Here is a 15,467-nt window from a genome sequence, read left to right as displayed (position 1 = left end):
ATTTTTTTTTTTTTTTTTTTTTTTTTTTTTTTTTTTTTTTTTTTTTTTTTTTTTTTTTTTTTTTTTTTTTTTTTATCATTGGATTGGTTAGAGTTAACCCAAATTTTTAATTTTTCAAAAACTCCGTTCATCTCAAATCTTAAAAAGGAATTTACAAAATCCAATCTTTATAAGCTTAATGGGTTTTTATTTTTGAAAACAAATCAAAATTTACCTATCTTTTGATGAAAACCCCTCGAATGAGGCTTTTGCGTCATGCTCGCTCATTTTGATTCCATCTCTCCCTTGCGAAGAAATACGCACCTTGGCGTTGAGTCTACTATCTTCTGCAACTGCAAAATCACACTCTCCCTTCTTCCTCCCGACGAAATGAGTTCCCAAGGAAATGACCCAAATTCTTCTTTGCCTAAACCCAGCCAACTCGAATGCAACCTGCGTCAAGCTCTCGCCGGCTTCCAAAACCAGTGCTCTGGGGTACTCCACAACCTTTCCAACCTTCCGCCCTTCAATCCCCCTCTTTCCCTCAAATCCCAGCTTCAATCTACCTTCTCGAGCCTCCAAAACCAAGCGAAACGTGCACTTGACTCCAGAATTTCAGCCTTTGATCCCGTTGCTAAAAATCCGGTTTGGGCTCGGATTGCTGAAACTGCGAAGACCCCTCGCCCATATGCCCGGCCTACTGTCGCCTTGTCGACGGAAGCCATCGAAGAGCGGCTGGCTGGTATTCCTGTTTATGCCCTCAGCAATGCGTCTGAGGAATTCGTCTTGGTTTCTGGTGCTTCGACTGCAAAGTCTCTGGGATTTTTTTGCTTTAATAAGGAGGATGCAGAAACGCTGCTTGGGCATATTGGAACAGTAGATCCTTCAGCGCAGAACGGGTCCAAAGTGGTGACCGTTGCCTTGAATAAAGTGGGTATTACTAATTTCCGCTCTGTTTGGTGTGGATAAGAACTTCTCGTGTTTCCAACCCAATTTTGTTGATTGTTTTCGCAGGTTTTTCAGCTTCATGTTAATGGGGTGGCCTTCAGATTGATTCCTGAGTGCTCTCAGGTGAAAAACGCTCTGAGTGTAAGTTCTCTCTCGCTCTCTCTATCTCTCCCTACGGTGTTAATTGGAGGGCGGGAATGGTTTTTGAATTTAGTTTCTCTTATCTTCTTTTTTCTTTTAAATGTCAAATCACAATTTCTGATGCTTGTTTCCTTTCAGTACAGAAAGTCCTTTGCTGTTTTCCTTTATATACTTGTGGCTGAGGCCAATAATTCTATCTATACGCTTGTCATCGTCTGTGTTTATTATGTTCTTGTTTGTACATTAACAATATTATTTTGCCTGCGTAGGAAAGAGAAAAGGCTGGCATTTCTGATAATGGATTTCCTGGAGTCCCTGTTTTCCAGGTTAATTTCTAACGTTTCTAACTCGAAATTGGTATCTGTAATTCATTTGTTGATCACTATGCAGTTCACGTTCAATGGTAGAGAAAGCAGTACTGGTAGAACACTGCCAACCTTTTACTTGGGTTGTATGGACCTTATTAATATCAAGTGTTCTTGAAAATTATGTTCTCTTTGTTTGGGTTTTCACTTTTCCGAAGTTCTTTTGAAATCTTCCTTTCTTAAAAAGTGCTTTTGAAGTCTCAGTCAAATTTCAAAAATAAGAAATAGAAATTTGAAAACAGTTTTAGAAGTAAATTAGCAGAAAATGTTAGAAAATAAGCATAACTCTCAAAAACTTAAAACTAAGAATAAAAATGCCCAAAACTTCTGTTTTTCAGTAGTGCTGCAATCTTTTAATTATGTTGTTGAAATTAACACTCATGGTAATGATTTTATGCTTTTTCTGAGTATGAGATTACTTATTGCCTTGTTGAAAGCTGTATGACTATATTTTAGCATTTAATTAATTCCATAAATTTTAAATATTATCATTTACTTTCCCATTGATTGAACGCTGAAATTGAGTTGAAAGATGGTAAATTAACTTTTTAGAGCAATTAACTCGTATTCCCATTTAAACCAATCCTTTTTCATTTGTTTTTTTTAAAGAATATAATTGTTTATGATGTAGAACTGTATGACTTTGAGAATTTAGTTGTAATTGAATCCATTTTGTGCTGTTTTAATTGAAGGCTCTGAGAACTGTATGACTGATTCTGTGGCTGTTTCACTATGTCTCTTGGTGGCTTCTTGCCTTGAGGCAATCGTGAGACATGTTGCCTCATTTTGTGCTTTCAAAATGCAATTTGTAGGTTAATGCATTCAAAATAGGCAGCCAAATCACATGGAGTTAGAACTCTTCTGAGCTGCCTATTTGGGGAATCAACTATACCTTCAAATTTTTAGATTACAAAATTTCGAAATTAATAGTCTTAAATGTTATTCCCGATTTCAAACTTAAAGAATGCATAGCTATATGAAGTTTTTTTTTTCTTCCCGGTCATTGTTATGTTGTATGCATGGGTTTGTTTTTGTTTTGATCTGGTTAATATTACCTTGTTTGAGGATTTCTAAACATTTGGGACTGATATAATCAAGTTTATGCACTTTGCATAGTCGAAGAGCTTGATACTGAGGAGCAAAAACAAGAGTTACCGTCCTGCCTTTTTCAGAAAGGTCAGTTAAGAAGGGTAGTTTTCTTGACCAGGGAGTACCATTTTTACATGGATTCACTGTTGTAACTCTCATTCTTGGATTTTTTTAGGAGGATTTGGAGAATTCTCTAAAAAGAGCATCTCAGGACCAAAATCAAATGAATCCTGCCCTCCGACCTGGGGATGTACAGGTATAGCTCTCTGTGCTTCTTGGTACTGAAGCATGTTCTGTAGATGGGAACTTTAACATTTTTTTCTCAATCTTGTAGGTTGCTGCTTTTGAAGACATTATAAAAGGAATGAAGGTGAGAAGCCCAACTCTTTTTTATTTTCTAGATACTCTCTTATCAAATAAAGTTTCATGGAACACTCTCTCTATCTTCTCAGAAACTACTCTATTCCACTGTCTTTAAATGTTTGTCAAGAGACAAATAATTGTATACCTTTGTTTCATTGACAGGATAATTCTATTTCAACATGGGATGATGTAGTCTTCATTCCTCCCGGATTTGATGTTTCCACTGACCCCAAAAAACAGCATTAGGCATCAGCATAGGAACTGAGATAGTTGCTGCCAAATTTGTCTCATCATACAAAAACCTTATATGGAGACAGTAGGGTACTTAGTTGAGGTAATATCTTGATGCTTCTGTAATTTCTTTTAATTTCTTTAGTTTGTTTGTTCTTGTTCATTTTGGCAACTATTTTATTAGAACATTTTTGTTTCTTGATTTTAATATATACGAATTTTGGCAACATGTTTTAGACTGTCTTTCTTTAAACAAGAAACAAAAGCATTATCGAACTAGCCTTTTAAGCTGCCAGCTCTTGCCACCTTAAAACATCCCTTGGTTGCTCTTGCTACCTTAAAATACCCCTTGGTTGTTGGACTTGACAATGATTTGGGTACTGTTTCTTAGGTTCAAATGATTGGAAGGGAGGGGATCTTTTGTTACATTTGTGTTAAGAGAAGGAATCCCACCAAACTCCACGCCTGGTTTGTTGCTTGTCTCTGGGGTTTGGTAGTGTGTGTGTGTCTACATGCTCTTTTGAGCTGTATTCAATAATTTATATCATAACAATATCATAGCCTTCTGCATCCTTTTCTCTGGTAGCTTTTATGGAATGTGTACATTAGTTTAATATATTTGCTGCTCCGATTTGGATTTTGGATCACTTTTTCTTTGCTGTAGAGAAATTAGGAGGATGTTTTTCTTAGTTGATGGTAGTTTTAGGCTCCATTGAAGGTAATATTGACATTTTAGTTTTAAAAAACATATGTGCATTGATAGTAATATTTAGACTCTTTAAAAGTACCGAGGAGTAGTAGTCATAAGTGAAGTTATTCCCGAGCATCATTTAATGGGTTAAGATATAAATGATCATTGATGTTACCTCTCATCTTAGGGCGAGGCAAGGAATTTGTTACATTTCAACATTTTAAGTCCACTAAGGGAATGAAAGTGAAAACCTTTTTTTAGTATGTGTTTTAAAACTGTGAGACGTAATAGGCTAAGATGGACAATATCTGGTAGCCGTGAGTTTGAGTTATTACAAATAGTATAGAATTAGATACTCGGCCCTAAGGGTAGATTTAGATATCTCATATCAGTTGGAGAAGAGAACAAAACATTTCTTATAAGGGCGTGGAAACTCCCCTCTAGCAAATACATTTTAAAATCATGAGATTTGCGGTGATACGTAACGGGCCAAAACAGATTAGTGGTGGGGTTTGGGTGGTATATTTTCCATATGTTTTAATAGGAGTATACTTTTTTCAAATAATGATTCTATAGAATTGGATTAGGGCTTTAAAACCAACTAATAAGTTAGATGAATAAAATAATGGTTTACTAAATTTAAATTGTAAAGTTCGAATATTAATTGTAATTGTTAGTGTTTGAGTGGGAGAATAATTATGAAGCGATGGGTTTCAATATTTTACATTAAATCATTGGGATAAAAAAAGGTGATTAATCAAAAGGGAATATTAATTGCATCTAATCCTCCAACTTTGGTTATGATAATCAAATATAGAGTGTAGGGTCCAATCAGTGCCTCAATTATGCATCATTCTTTTCAAAATCCCCTTCTTTTTTTTTTTTCCTATCAATTTTTATTAAAAAAAAAAAATTATATATTTGTTAAAAATAAAAAACAAAAAATAAAAAATTTATGGGTTTATGGAAGAAAGCATGGGCTGAAATCAAGTGGGTTGACTCATAATTTGGAAGCAAAGGAAGTGGCCAATGGGGAGCCATGCAGCAGCCAGCTGTCAAGTTCTGATTGGATAAAACAGGAATGATTTGTGGTCCAAAGCTCACTCACTCCCGACCTTTATTCTCCCATGCCAAAAACCGTTGTCATCCACCAACACCATTTTTTTTTTCTGAATTTTATTTCAAAAATCAATTCAAATTAATTTGGATTTTAGAATTATGGTTTAACATTAATGATTTACCATCATGTTTATCATGAATAACAATATTTTACATAATTACTTAAAATATCAATTACAACCCTTTCAAAAATATTTAAAAAAGAAAAATTAAATCCTTTTTTACATACTTACTTCTTTACATTACTACCTAAAACGTTTTTAAAATATTAACCAAAAAATAAAAAATAGTTTTCACAAATAAATAATCATGGTGTAGGTATAGGCATAGGCGTAGGCAGAGTTATGTGTGAGGGTTACACTCACTCAATATATTATACTAATTCTAAGAAACTAAGTTGAAAATGTCAGGCATTTCTCAGATGTTTGTACTTGGTTTCCAAATTTCTTAAACTTCTCGACAAAAGTCCAATAATAATAATATTGTTAGTAACATTGCTTTATGAAGTTTCTTTTTCTAAATTCAAGATAGAAAACCAATTAAATCAAATATTAAAATATAGTAATCTTATCAACTTAAACTCCTAAACAAATTATTCAATAAAACGACATCAACTACCACCGTGTGTGTCTATTCTAAATGCCTATTTGATATAGCATTCAACGTTACAAAACGTTTCCATCGAGTCGTGTTTGTCTAACAGTCACATCATAGCAGTGTTAAGTAACTACCCCGAATCCACTTTTTTTTTTTTTTTTTTTTTTGTTTAACTAACTATTTTACCCTACTTTTGTAAACCTCCACATTAAGTAAAGATTTATTAGAATGCCAAACCCAAAGAGTAAGAATCCCTAAAAAAAAAAAAAAAAAAAAAAAAAAAACCCTTTTAAAGGGTAAGGGGTAATGTATTGTGTAGTAAAAGCCCTTAAAAGCAGAAGGTTTAGAACGTACTTTAGAGGGGAGCCTCTAATCTGCCGCGCTGTCACCACCTTCCCTTCCCTTCCGCTCTTCCTTCTTCTTCCTCTTCACGCGTCCCCCACGCCTCTCATTACTACTCAATCCTCCTCTTATAAATTCCTTTCTCCCTTTCTCAGGCAAACCCATCTTTCCTTCTTCCTCTCTCTCTCTAGACGGCCATGGCCTTCGGCTCCGCAGCGATGAGCGTGGCGTTTTGGTGGGTTCTTCTTATGGGGGCTTTTCGTGCTTACGGGGGAAGCTTTTATGAGGATTTTGAGATCACTTGGGGCGGAGATAGAGCTAAGGTCTTCAATCGCGGCTCCCTTCTCTCTCTCTCTCTTGATAAGGTTTCTGGGTCTGGTTTTCAATCCAAAAAACAGTACCTCTATGGCCGGATTGATATGCAGCTTAGGCTCGTCGCCGGTAACTCCGCCGGCACTGTCACCGCCTATTATGTATGTCTTTTCTTCTTCTTCTTCTTCAGATTCCTCGGAGGGAAGATAACATCAACTGTTTTAATCATTATTCAAAATATTAAAAAAAAAAAAGAAAAAATAACGTTTTTTCTTAAAGAATATCACGGGATTTTGAATGTTTGAACGTTTTTTCTGTTTATGAACCGTCAATTTCAAGTAAAGTAATGGACAGTGTTTATCTACAAAGTTATGTTTGAATTGAGTTGAATATAAATATTTCATGTGACCATGAATTAGAAATCAAATAACTTTGTACGAGATGAGGTATTAGTAGGTGGATAATGGTAAAGATAAATAAATAAATATATATTTTTAATATTGTAAAAAGCTAAATTCCATATACTTTTAGTTTTGTATGAAAACTATTAATACTCTATTTACACCAAACAAAACAAAAAAAGTTTTTGGAACTTTTTGAAAAAAAAAAATTCCAAAACTTTCCATCCAAAAATTTAATATAAAAATATTTTTTAAAAAAAATTAAGGGTATTTTTTTTAATGTTAATTTAGCCTCAACTAAAAGAAATATATTTAAAATTATAAAATTAAAAAAAAAGGCATACTTTTGTTATTTATAATTAAAAAAGGTAAATGTAATTTTGTTTTGTTGTGTTTTATGAACTAAATTTTGATTCATATCATTTAATTAAAACAAAATTTAAAAAACGATAAATGAATAAGAAAGAGACAAATTAAGTCGATTATTTATTGAGATTTTAGATTATAGTAACAAAGAAATTGATGTAATTAGGGAAATCATAGTCTTAAATCACAAGGCATAGGCTGACTTTATGGGATTCTTTTGTCCAAAAAAGTGAAGAAATATGATAAGATAGGAAAATAGTGAATTAATTATTTATTTATTTATTTATTTATTTATTTATTTATTTTTGGGATTTGGGATTTGGGGTTTGGGGTTTGGGGTTTGGGGCAGTTGTCTTCCGAAGGGGCAAGCCATGATGAAATTGACTTTGAATTTCTGGGGAATGTAAGCGGTGACCCTTACATTCTCCATACCAATGTGTTCACTCAAGGAAAGGGAAACAGAGAACAACAATTCTACCTCTGGTTTGATCCAACCAAGAACTTCCATACTTACTCCATTCTTTGGAATCCTCAACGGATTATGTAAGAACAACAGTTCTTCCTCTTCTTTTACCTATTTCTATGATCACCACAAGTTTTCGAGCAAAAGTTCAATAATGTTTTGGATTTCTGTTGATCGTCGTTTTCTATTTCAGATTCTTAGTAGACAACTATCCTATAAGAGAGTTCAAGAATGCGGAGGAGATCGGCGTACCTTTTCCGAGGACTCAGCCGATGAGAATCTACTCCAGTCTTTGGAACGCGGACGACTGGGCAACCAGAGGCGGATTGGTCAAAACCGACTGGTCTAAAGCTCCATTCACAGCCTATTACCGCAACTTTAACGCCACCGCTTGCACCGCCGCAGACTGCGCCAAATCCTGGTCTTCCTTCTCCGGCTCCTCCTCCGCTGCCGAACTGGACGCCTTCGGCCGTCGCCGCCTCCGCTGGGTCCAAAAGTACTTCATGATCTACAATTACTGTACCGATCTCAAGCGCTTTCCTCAAGGCCTTCCGCCTGAGTGCAATCGCCGATCGAAATTCCTCTGAGAGTGAGAATGAGATGCTCTAATGGCGGCAGCGGAAACCACAGTTCTTGATCGACATCGAAACCTATCTCGGAAGATAGGCAGTCTTGATTAGGGCTTTTTCTATGTTATTGTCTGCAGGTGAGGTCTATGAAGCTTCATGGTCCTTCACTCTTTCCTTCCATGTATAAATGTTGCTCTAATTTTTCTTTATGTTTATATTATATCAAATAAATCAGTTAGAATTGTTAGATTCAATCCCAATGGAGAGTGTATTCTTAGATTATAAACCCACCATTCCCTAAATTAACGGATGTGGGACTTTCATCATCCAACACCTCCCCTCGAACAAAGCACCCTCCCCTTAATCGAGGCTCGACTCCAAAGACTTTCATCATCCAACACCTCCCCTCGAACAAAGCACCCTCCCCTTAATCGAGGCTCGACTCCTTTGGAGTCTTAGTCATTTTTGACTGCCTTCGTACCTTCGAGGAGGCTTGACTCCTTTTGGAGTCCTTTATTCGACATTTAAGGATTTGCCAATCTATTGACACGGCTAAGTTTAGGGCATGGCTCTGATACTATGTTAGACGAACACGACTCTCCACAATGGTATGATATTGTCCACTTTGAGCATAAGCTCTCATGGCTTTGCTTTGGGCTTCCCCAAAAGACCTCATACCAATGGAGAGTGTATTCTTAGATTATAAACCCATGACCATTCCCTAAATTAACCGATGTGGGACTTTCATCATCCAACAAGAATTTTCACGATTACCCCTAATAGCTCCGGACCCAATTCAGAGTTCATAACAATTCGAACATGTGAATTTATGATTAATAATTAAAAAAATAATTAAAAGAGTTTATAAATTAAATAATTTTAAGTTGGGTCTGGTTTGGTTTGTAGGGATATCAATATTACGTAGCTAATTCGATCAAGGTGGGTTCGTGTTGATTAGTAGGAATGTGAATATCAGATTGCTAACGTTGCAAATACAATTTAAAAAATCTAGACGGGAAGCTCTATAAAAAATAATATTCTTGAAAATAGAAAAAAAAAAGAAAAAAAAAGGGGGAAATTAGGAGTTAGTTGAAGGGTAATTTTGAGGGGGGTATGAGCAACCGAATTAGGCGCCGGAGTGTGGCGTCCCACCACACCATACACTATTTCATAAAAATCTCTCCGCCTTTCTCTCTCGGAATTCTCTCCCATCTTCCTAATTTCGAGATCGATCCATCCATTCAATTTCAATTCAATTCAATCCCATACTACATTTTGTTCCAATCCAATTCATTTCCTCTCCAATTCATCCAATCCCACCTCCACCTCTACCTCCACCTCCACCTCCAAATTCCCTCAACATTCATGGCGGATTCGCCACTGAAACCGCCGCTCCAGAGGCCTCCAGGCTATAAGGACCCAAGCGCCTCCGGTAGCTCAGCCTCCATCCCGGTCTCGAAGCCGCCGGCTGCCAGAAACAAGCCCCGTCTCCCGACCTCGTACAAGCCAAAGAAGAGGAAAAGCAGCTGCTGCAGGCTCTGCTGCTGCGTGTTCTGTTTCCTAATCCTGTTCCTGATCGTCGTGGTGTCCCTCGCCGGCGCCCTGTTCTACCTGATCTTCGACCCCAAGCTCCCCCTGTTCCACCTCCTCGCCTTCCGCATCTCCTCCTTCAAGGTCGCCCCGACTCCCGACGGGTCCTACCTGGACGCCCAGGTGTCCATCCGGGTGGAGTTCAAGAACCCGAACGACAAGCTGGCAATCAGGTACGGGAAGATTGAGTACGACGTGATGGTGGGGCAGGCGGCGGAGTTCGGGCAGCGGGAGCTGCAGGGGTTCACGCAGGCGAGGCGGAGCACGACGACGGTGAAGGCGGACTCCGGGGTGAAGGGGAAGATGCTGGGGGTGGAGGACTCGACGAGGCTGGTGTCCAAGTATCAGAGTAAGGCGATGGAGGTGAAAGTAGAGGCGAGGACGGCGGTGGGCGTGGTGGCTCAAGGCTGGGCGGTGGGTCCCATCTCCGTCAAATTGGATTGCGAGTCTAAATTGAAGAATATTGAGGCCGGTGATATGCCTACATGCAATATCAATCTGCTTAGATGGTATGTTCTTCCTCCTCTCCTCTCCTTAAAGCTTATGAGTTTATAATCAAAGAATACTCTCTTCCATTGATATGAGGCCTTTTAGAAAGCTTAAAGTGAAATCATAAGAACTTCATACAATTTTAGAGAGTCTGTTCGTCTAACAATTATTATTATAATACGGGAATAATAGTATGTATTTTTGAATGCAGGATCAATATACGTGGATGAGGTTGCAATTGCACTAGCACTATTGCTCGGAAGTCAATTTTATTATATTATTTATTTTTATTGGGTTGAATATTTTATTGGAACTTTTTTTCTTTTTTTCCTTTTTTTTTTAAATCGAATTAATTTTTATTAAATATTACTACTTTAGAACGTCAAATAATTCTTTGACTAAATACATATTTGTTCTAAGTGTGAAATATAATGAAAAAAAAAGGAAAATAAGAGGGTTTCATTTAATTTGTACTAATGCAAAGGGTGTTTATATTAATGTAATTATAATGTAAGGACAATGTAATTTGTTTTTTTTTATTGATATATTTAATTATTCTTATTATTTTTTTAAACAATATTTGTATGAAGTTAATATTTGGATTGGAAAAAAAATTGAGAGGTATGATAACTTCACCTTGGCATGGGATCTCGAGGGTGACTGACGAGATTGAGTGGCTGAAAAACTGAGTCATTTAGCATTCTCTCAACTAATTGTTTTCATTCTTTGATGATTTGTATTTTGAGAAGAAAAGTGAAAATATATTCTAATTTTTTTAGAAATTTTGAGAAATAATTATCAACTTTTTCTTTTCCCCTTCAAATTTATGAATTATTATAGAGCTAAATTAAAAAGGGTTAAAATATAAATAACTAAAATGTAACTATATAAGATCGAAATTCGTTAAATACTAAAATATATAGAGTTTCTTATTTGAATTGAAGGAAAATTGGTCTATTTCCGGCATCATATCCATAGTTAACAGTTAGCAGTGCATAGTTAGAAGTTCCAGTTCCGTATCAAGGTCATGGTCGATATTGTCACTATCATCAATATCGCCGTCAGAAGATTGAAGAATTAATAATCAATTAAAAAAATGAGTTGATGAATTGTTTTTATACTATGACCTTCAAGTTTCCAAGAACTGTTAAAATATAAATTCGAACTTCAAGAAGTAATTAGATATAAATTTCAAACTCAGGAGATCGGAGAATCATCTTCGTCGTCGACTCTGACACCACCAATTCCGGCGACGACAACGTCAAATTAGTGTGTCTCGTCGATTAGATCCACCTCCACAATTCGCCAACAACGGAATCTGCTACTACCGGAGGAGATTTGTACTTCAACGAAAATCGTTGACGACCTCGCAGCCCTCCCGGCGGAGAACCGCGAGTGCGGCGGAAGAGATGAGATGGAGTACACTACCAGCCGCCACAGACGACGGTGTTTCGCGGCGATTTGTGGGACAGTGTGGAGGATTTGGACGGAGTTCGAGCCGTGTAAATGGGATGTGGGAGACTTATTTGGAAGGAAGAGGATTCATCTTGTGCATTGCATTGCATTTTGTTGAGTTTGTAAATATTAGATTATAACAAACAGTTAATAAATATTTCTTAAAATTTATAATCCAAACCCATGTAGTTTGGACTTCAATTGTTTGAATGTTTTAGAACATTTACCTTCAATCAAATCTCCCTTGAATTTCTAAAATGAATGTTTGCATCATCCTTCAACAATGTTGGTGATAAAATACAAACACAGATCCATCCAATCCATGGTGTGAAAGTTTGAGCAAAAAAGTAGTAATAAGTTCCTAAATTCTAGGGCTCTACACATCATTTTATATTACTTGCGCTATAATATGGCAAGCTCAGTTGTTCACAACTTTCATGGTGGTCTTTGTAAATCAATACAGACTCACCAAATAATAACTGCTTCGAGATTAGAACGAATCAAGAATCTGATCTACGATCACTGGAAGCCTCTGCCAGACTCTCTGGGTCTGATTTTAACGTTGGAGAAGGCAAATCCACAAGCATCTGAGGAGGAGCAAAATACATGTGCAGAGACATCATGCACACTATAATCCCCAGGAAAAGCTGTTTCATAAACAAAAAAAAAAAAAACAAAGGCTATCAAATTGAGGAAGAAAATCTCTATATGCTGTTTTTGTTAGAAAGTTCTCGAGTACCGTGTATATGGGTGTTCCATGATCCAGCATTAAGTCAATAACTTTCATTGCTATATAGGATGAAATTTACGAAGGTAGAGACTGTTGTCTACTTACGATCTCTCTTAGAAGAAGATACTAAGAGAATCACCTAACACGCCTCCTCTTGTTTTATAAAACAAAGGCCAGTAGTATTAAAGGTTAAAAATGACGTAAAAGCCATTTTTGGTATGGGAGGATTGAACTCTAAAAAGTAGCACAAAACAAAAAATGCTGAGGTAAGTTGGCCCCACATGCAGTCTTTTCTTTCTTTTTTTTTTTTTTTTGTGGGAAACATACACGCAGTCACAAATTTGAAGACTTTTTTGCAATTTGCGTAATAATTTACCTTAAATCAAACATGAGATAACTACACTATGACCATGATGGCTCAAGATGTAGCAGCTATATGGTAAGAAGAGCGTGAAACAAAGGAAATTTATAAACCAGTTTCATAGGCATCTGAGTTCACCTGCAGTGTCGGTCTGAAGTTAAACAGATGTACAGATAAGACAGTCGTCAGAAGCATTGCCATTGAAGTAGAATACACCTAGATTATTGAACAAAACGAACCATGAGTATTACAAGATATGAAGCATAATGATGGCTAGCGAAGTATTTATCGAAGATAAAACAGTTACCTTAACAATATTATCGGCATATTTCATCAGCCATGAAACCAAAAGCCCAGTAGACCCAAGATTAATAACCACCATCCAGGTAGTAATACTGTATCCGTTGAATAGACGTTGCCACCATGGACCATTCTCAAATCCACCTCTAAAATCATCCACGACAAGTCGTGCCATATTAAAAATAGACCCAAACCTGGAAGACCACAATCCAAATGATTCTAATGTTAATGCATTCTAATCACACGAATAAAGTTGAAAAACTGATGACTTCTTTAAGCACTACAAGCAGCCATTGGTCTTCTAAATCCGCTTATGAGAAAAAATGAACATAAACTTAATTCTTGGAAGAAAATCATATTCTTCATTTTGAAAATAAAACAGCAGATTAAAAGACAACTAAGAGTAAGCAACCTGATAAACATAAAAGAATGGATACCTACGTGTATAACTGAACATTCTGCCAGTATAAAGAATCATTATTTTTCTTCATCAAGAATTCTGTATAAATGCCTGCTAATGCTGAAAGACAAGCAGAAAGAATCCCTAACATGTATCCTTCAATTGGTGATGAGAGAAGAGATTCACATGAAGACTCTCCACATCCTTTTACCTGAATAAATGAAAAATTACAAAAAGAAAAAAAAAAACCCATTAAAATTTATAGAAAATATCAATAATTAACTATTAATTTGGAAAAAGGGAGACTAAATGAAGACCGCAGAGAAAGCATAGGAGGCTAAGAAGCCAACAATTCTATAACTATTGGATCCTCAATTTCCTATATGCACTACATAAAATAACTAAACTAAACAGATTCTGATTTAAAACATACTACAACCTGAAAAACATTCTACGCAGCTGCAGCACATACTAACTAAATAGGCAAAGTTGACTTGTTATGACTTTTCGAATTCTGTTGTTAGGTTGTTAGGTTCAGGCACATCATTCCTCTATCAATATTAACTCTCTGTTAGTTAGCTGAGCACTCTTGTATATAATATGGGCTGGCAGCCAAATTAGAGAAACAATTTTTTTGCTCATGCAGAAAGAACCGGACAATGGGAAGCCTTCGTTGAGTAATGGGAAGCGGGCTAGTCCCCGAAAAAGCCTTGTTCCCTTCCTGGGTTTACAGCAATGTTGCTGGGCCCTATAGCCTTATTTCTTTCTTGCTCTTCATATTAGGAATTACATCCATTTCAGTCCGTGTTCACAACTAGTTTTTCCACCCTTCCACTATCAGTGATGCCAAGGTAGGTCTAGCCTTTAGTCAGGAAATCATAATTATCTGTAATATGACTATTCTTATCACTCTTCCCTCCATTTCTCATCTATCTTACTGATCACCGAAGACATATCCAAGAGTATTTTATTTCCATGAAATTCCCATAATTAGTAACAAGTCCATAAGCCAGATTCGAATAAAAGTAGTAGAAGTTCTTTCTTTTCAAATGCAATACCTGGCTTGTGGTCGTCCCAACTGCCAACAGAATAATAGCCATCCACTGCAAGTTGGATAGCTTCCTCTTTAGGACTAGCCTAAATCAGGAAATAGAAATATCTGCTCTTATGTGAGAATAAGAATCCAAGAAATGATATGCATTGATGTAACAGTCATTTGTATTTGGTAGAGAATCACCTGAACAAAATTCCAGTCGTGACAATCTTCAAATTCCCCATTATCTGGTATGTGGATGTATCTACATACGTCAGGGTAGCAAATTGAACATTGTTGTGGATGAGATATATAATTGAAGGTATCGGATATAAACGAACAGTCCTCCAATCAGTCGTCATTTTCGGAGGAGGAGATTTCTGGCTCTCCTTCCACAGAAACATACTTGACACTAAAAGCTACAAATATGTATTCAGATATAGATTAATGATACAAAAAGTAAAGAAAATCACATTGCTTCAAGGAACGCAAAGCACCTTAAAAACTTCTGCAAGAAAGGGGACGGTCGCATAGTCATATTCATATCTACCATTACTTTGTGATAACGTAGTTAAAATTCCCTGCATACATAGAAGGTAAAAAAAAAAAAAAAACGATTCGTTAATCAGTCTCTAAAGCATCAAAAATGAAAAAAGAGACCAGATTCTAATTAGAATTGTGACGATAGCTCATTGCATCAAGTAACTAAATCAATCGAAGCTACTACACCATAGCTTAACAACACAATCAAAATTTCTATACAACTAACAGAACATTCTGCATCCATGTTGTCCGAAATGGTGATTGAAATTAAGAGGCCGAGTTTCAAATTCTATTGAGTGAAACGAGAGAGTACTGATTTGGAATCACAAACCTGAGAACTGGTAAGTACGGTAAGAAGCAAAGCGACCATGTACCACTGCATTTCGAGCAATCTGCGCAGCAACAGAGATCAGAGATGAGAGAAATCTAGGGCTTGGCGACAGCGAAGAATTCCAGAGCGTAATGGCGAGAAATCGAGATGAGGTGAAGAAGGAAAAACGCATCCGGAGGAGGAGAGGCGGAGTACGCGGGTAGATGAAGTTGAGATCGGGATCTCCTCATCAAAGAAATTGAGATTTAAAAAAAAAAAA

General features: G+C 36.5%; 4 protein-coding genes and 1 long non-coding RNA gene across 8 annotated transcripts in view; 3 read left to right on the top strand and 2 right to left on the bottom strand.

The window, feature by feature from the left end:
• Positions 1 to 3,763, top strand: part of LOC111498148 (protein TIC 22-like, chloroplastic) — a 7,040-nt gene extending 3,277 nt beyond the window's left edge. For 2 of the 4 annotated variants that reach the window (XR_002720728.1, XR_002720729.1), the window contains 8 exons: positions 295 to 909; positions 994 to 1,068; positions 1,338 to 1,394; positions 2,550 to 2,609; positions 2,698 to 2,778; positions 2,857 to 2,892; positions 3,048 to 3,219; positions 3,508 to 3,763. Coding sequence is in view for 1 of the 4 variants with exons in the window: in XM_023149267.1 (XP_023005035.1) it covers positions 295 to 909; positions 994 to 1,068; positions 1,338 to 1,394; positions 2,550 to 2,609; positions 2,698 to 2,778; positions 2,857 to 2,892; positions 3,048 to 3,131 (1,008 nt within the window). In the remaining 3 variants the exon portion in view is untranslated. Of the gene's footprint in view, positions 1 to 215; positions 910 to 993; positions 1,069 to 1,337; positions 1,395 to 2,549; positions 2,610 to 2,697; positions 2,779 to 2,856; positions 2,893 to 3,047; positions 3,356 to 3,507 lie in introns of those variants that run through there. The other 2 variants (XR_002720730.1, XM_023149267.1) reach the window with 2 other exon arrangements.
• A 2,057-nt stretch (positions 3,764 to 5,820) lies between these two features.
• LOC111498165 (xyloglucan endotransglucosylase/hydrolase 2) lies at positions 5,821 to 8,219 on the top strand. Its single transcript, XM_023149291.1, has 3 exons — positions 5,821 to 6,338; positions 7,294 to 7,487; positions 7,601 to 8,219. The coding sequence occupies exons 1-3, from the start codon at positions 6,063 to 6,065 to the stop codon at positions 7,992 to 7,994; spliced, it is 864 nt and encodes a 287-aa protein (XP_023005059.1). The 5' UTR covers positions 5,821 to 6,062; the 3' UTR covers positions 7,995 to 8,219.
• On the bottom strand, positions 6,344 to 7,747 carry LOC111498196. The gene is made up of 2 exons (XR_002720736.1): positions 7,660 to 7,747; positions 6,344 to 6,371 (listed from the first exon to the last, which is right to left on the bottom strand). It is a non-coding gene; the product is annotated as an uncharacterized LOC111498196 (long non-coding RNA).
• Positions 8,220 to 9,015: 796 nt separating the features above from the next.
• Positions 9,016 to 10,598, top strand: LOC111498155 (NDR1/HIN1-like protein 13). Its single transcript, XM_023149278.1, has 2 exons — positions 9,016 to 10,075; positions 10,267 to 10,598. Exons 1-2 carry the CDS (start codon positions 9,090 to 9,092, stop codon positions 10,283 to 10,285), a joined length of 1,005 nt encoding a protein of 334 aa, XP_023005046.1. The 5' UTR covers positions 9,016 to 9,089; the 3' UTR covers positions 10,286 to 10,598.
• Positions 10,599 to 11,732: 1,134 nt separating this feature from the next.
• On the bottom strand, positions 11,733 to 15,442 carry LOC111498154 (CMP-sialic acid transporter 1). The gene is made up of 8 exons (XM_023149276.1): positions 15,209 to 15,442; positions 14,832 to 14,915; positions 14,539 to 14,753; positions 14,360 to 14,438; positions 13,343 to 13,512; positions 12,909 to 13,095; positions 12,740 to 12,817; positions 11,733 to 12,157 (listed from the first exon to the last, which is right to left on the bottom strand). Exons 1-8 carry the CDS (start codon positions 15,257 to 15,259, stop codon positions 12,011 to 12,013), a joined length of 1,011 nt encoding a protein of 336 aa, XP_023005044.1. The 5' UTR covers positions 15,260 to 15,442; the 3' UTR covers positions 11,733 to 12,010.
• Between the last annotated feature and the right edge of the window lie 25 nt (positions 15,443 to 15,467).

Source organism: Cucurbita maxima, unplaced genomic scaffold, assembly GCF_002738345.1.
Source record: "Cucurbita maxima cultivar Rimu unplaced genomic scaffold, Cmax_1.0 Cma_Scf00024, whole genome shotgun sequence".
In the NCBI taxonomy this organism is placed as follows: Eukaryota; Viridiplantae; Streptophyta; class Magnoliopsida; order Cucurbitales; family Cucurbitaceae; genus Cucurbita; species Cucurbita maxima.
Note: the sequence above shows the minus strand (reverse complement) of the source record. Positions and strands in the feature narration are given on the sequence as shown.

What these genes read in the sequence shown, in the direction of transcription:
- LOC111498165 (XM_023149291.1), top strand. Translation starts at nt 6,063, where the DNA reads ATGGCCTTCGGCTCCGCAGCGATGAGCGTGGCGTTTTGGTGGGTTCTT. An exon ending in GCACTGTCACCGCCTATTAT is followed by an intron (nt 6,339 to 7,293) that starts GTATGTCTTTTC and finishes GGTTTGGGGCAG; the next exon opens with TTGTCTTCCGAAGGGGCAAG. An exon ending in TGGAATCCTCAACGGATTAT is followed by an intron (nt 7,488 to 7,600) that starts GTAAGAACAACA and finishes TTTCTATTTCAG; the next exon opens with ATTCTTAGTAGACAACTATC.
- LOC111498155 (XM_023149278.1), top strand. Translation starts at nt 9,090, where the DNA reads ATGAGCAACCGAATTAGGCGCCGGAGTGTGGCGTCCCACCACACCATA.
- LOC111498154 (XM_023149276.1), bottom strand. Translation starts at nt 15,259, where the DNA reads ATGCAGTGGTACATGGTCGCTTTGCTTCTTACCGTACTTACCAGTTCT. An exon ending in TTCTTGCAGAAGTTTTTAAG is followed by an intron (nt 14,754 to 14,831) that starts GTGCTTTGCGTT and finishes ACATATTTGTAG; the next exon opens with CTTTTAGTGTCAAGTATGTT. An exon ending in ATGCCGATAATATTGTTAAG is followed by an intron (nt 12,818 to 12,908) that starts GTAACTGTTTTA and finishes TCAATAATCTAG; the next exon opens with GTGTATTCTACTTCAATGGC.